Below are 2,969 nucleotides of genomic sequence, written 5' to 3' on the forward strand. Positions count from 1 at the left end.
AATTTTTATAGAACTGATAAAATTAAAATAAATTGAAAAAGACGTCTCAGCGTGAATTAACAATTAAGTCCTTTCAAATTCCTCAAACAAGAAAAACAATAATTTTACAGTAATTTTGAACTCTAAATACTTAAAAAACAATTTCCGACAGCATGTTAAAATAAAATAAATAATTACAAAAATTCCTTATAACAAGGAAAACTATTGTTCGGCAGTTGGAAGCACATTAAAGCTGAGCCACACGAGTCCCTGCTCTCAGGTCACGTCTGACCCTGCACCACCACCTGACTAAATTCCACCTGAAACCAGCAATTTTAAACCCACCCAGCAACCACCACCAACCTGTTCCTCACTGCAGCCGAATAGACTTCTCTGCTCTGCTTCCATTTCAATCCAAAGCCTATACTGTCAGGTCGTCTTTTTGCAGGGAATAGCTACGCAGAAACCGTACTCTCGTTATCCAATCCCTCTCTTCCAACATCTTTGCTTCCCGGGATTCAGGCCTCAATCCCTTTCCCTTTAGGGGAAATCGCTGCCACTTTCCCCTTCCCCTTCCCCCTTTTCCACTCTGTGCTCATCGCTCTCTATAAAAATCCCATCTTTGGAGCTCGTGAGATGAGCGGGTTAATCTACATGGAGGAAGAGTTTGAGGAGGAGGAGGTTTGGGCAATGGAGAGGGGTAAGAAGAATGAGAGTCCTAAGGTAAGAAAGCACAAAAATGCCTCCTTTTCGTCCCAATCTGGCTCTAACAAGATACCGAGATCGAAGTCCGTTGGAGAACAGAGCAGGCAGTCTGTGCCTGTCAATATACCCAATTGGTCCAAGATCTGTAACAGAAACGGGGAGGAGGAGGAAGAAGATGAGGAGGAAGACAAGTTGCCTCCCCATGAATGGCTTGCGAGGAAGATGGCGAGGAGCCAGATTTCTTCTTCTTCGGTTTGCGAGGGTGCGGGGAGGACTCTGAAGGGAAGGGATCAGCGCAGGGTGAGGGATGCTGTGCTCACCAGGACTGGATTTCTGGAGTAGAGAAGAACCTCCTGGTACTTGGTAGTAGTAAAAGTAGCAGGGCAGGAATGCTAGTAGTAATGTTTCCATTGTCTTCTTCCTTGATCGTTTTAGTCTGGTTTTTCTTTTATTTCATGCTAACTTATGAATTGGCCCCTGGTTTTGGTTGGTTTGGTTAACTCAGGAGCTTGGATTTAACAGCTTGAAGGTGTAATGGGAGAGAATTTTGGTTATTATGTGAATAGAAGTGAGCTGCTTCTCCTCTGCTATGTTTGATTCCTGTTTTAATTTTCGCTGTCATGGAATAATATGATAAATGTTTTGGGATTAGAAGACCGTTTGATTGTGTTTGTGGTTTGAGATTGGTATTCCTAATTCATGGCGGGGGAGCTGTTTCTCTTTCTACTATGTTTTTGGTGGAGGAGAAGAGTAGAAGGAGAGAGAATACTGTGGGCGGAATTCATGTTCCGAGCGATGGCGACACAGAATAGTTATAACACTAAGCTTCCAGAATACCTATGTGGCATTGCCATTAAAATTTAATGGCGGTATTTGCATATATACCACCCAATTCTTATGTATTTACATATTTAAAGCCTATATTTTTGTTTTTTTACATTTGGAAGATTTACGTTTCGTAGCACTTAATTTCTATGTATTTGCATGTCTTAACACCTAAAATTCCAATTTTTATATGTATGACATGAAAATGTGTGTTTTACTTTTTAAGAGTCAAAATAGTGGTATTTTTCATGTGATATGAAGGATTTTGGTGATATAAATGTAAAAAAAAAAGAAAATTAGGTGTTATATTCGTAATACATTAAAAATTGGGTGGTATGTATGTAAATGCCCCTTTACATTTATAGGAACTTAAAAGATGATTCTAAATAGAAGTTTATGTAATCATTTCTAATACAATGTTTTATGTAATAAATGAAATTGAAAAGTTGTAGTAGTTTTATTATTTTTTTATGCAACATTTAATTTTTTTCTATGCTTTTGATGGGGCATCAACAAAATTTTCATCATACTATCAATATAAACCTTGGTTGGCATAATAATTTTATCACAAGAAATGATATTTATTGATTGAAATTTTAATAATAATATCTTCTACAAAAATGTCATCATTATATTTTTTATATTACTAATGGAGATTTCATTAGTAATATTACTAATGAAATTTTTATCATAAATATTCTCTAATGAAATTACAATTTCTATTATATTGAGGGTCTAAGTGGCAAACTTATATTCATCATAAATTCCATAAAAAACCAAACTTTTTGCATATTTTCTTTTAAAAATGATGGATTTTTCCATCAATAATAAGGCATCTTTTTGGTGGCTTATTATCATATTAATGAGTCTTTGATAATCAAGCTACACTTGTAGATTTTTTTTACTCATATTTACAAAACTATTAGTGGTCCCTAGGGCATAACACAAGCCATTCTCTAAAAAGCCTTGTAACAATTGCTTAAGCAATAAGTAAGTCAAATCTAGCCATTCTAAAAAGCCTTGTAACAATTGCTTAAGCAATAAGAACTCATGACATCCCTAAGGCATACATCAATTTCTGATTAGGTAGCATGATCATAAAGTCAACAACATATAGTTAGTTGTGCACTATTAGCATCTCTTCAATTCACAAACTTATTTCCACTAAGTAATGCAAGAGAACTAAATAAGTCTAAAGTAGCTTCTTGACAAATTACATTGACTTTATTGCTAAGTTGATGGGAGGAATAGCCTAACCTTTTGTATAGAAAATAAAAATGGGAACATGAACTAATTTTTCTTCATGTAAAATCTATAAGTCATAGTTCTAAGCCTACATATCTACCACTAGGATAAAGCCAAACTCAATTATAACAAAAATGGTCAAACATAATTATAATACTTTTTGTTTATTACATAGTTCAATGCAAACTTTTATCAATAACATATATATATATGGA

General features: G+C 35.0%; 1 protein-coding gene across 1 annotated transcript; it reads left to right on the top strand.

The window, feature by feature from the left end:
• Window positions 1-245: 245 nt before the first annotated feature.
• Window positions 246-1,045, top strand: LOC110033789. Its single transcript, XM_020737885.1, has one exon. The coding sequence runs from the start codon at window positions 616-618 to the stop codon at window positions 1,024-1,026; it is 411 nt and encodes a 136-aa protein (XP_020593544.1). The 5' UTR covers window positions 246-615; the 3' UTR covers window positions 1,027-1,045.
• The last annotated feature ends 1,924 nt before the right edge of the window (window positions 1,046-2,969 follow it).

The sequence above is a fragment of the Phalaenopsis equestris genome, unplaced genomic scaffold (assembly GCF_001263595.1).
Source record: "Phalaenopsis equestris unplaced genomic scaffold, ASM126359v1 Scaffold001290, whole genome shotgun sequence".
NCBI classification, from domain to species: Eukaryota; Viridiplantae; Streptophyta; class Magnoliopsida; order Asparagales; family Orchidaceae; genus Phalaenopsis; species Phalaenopsis equestris.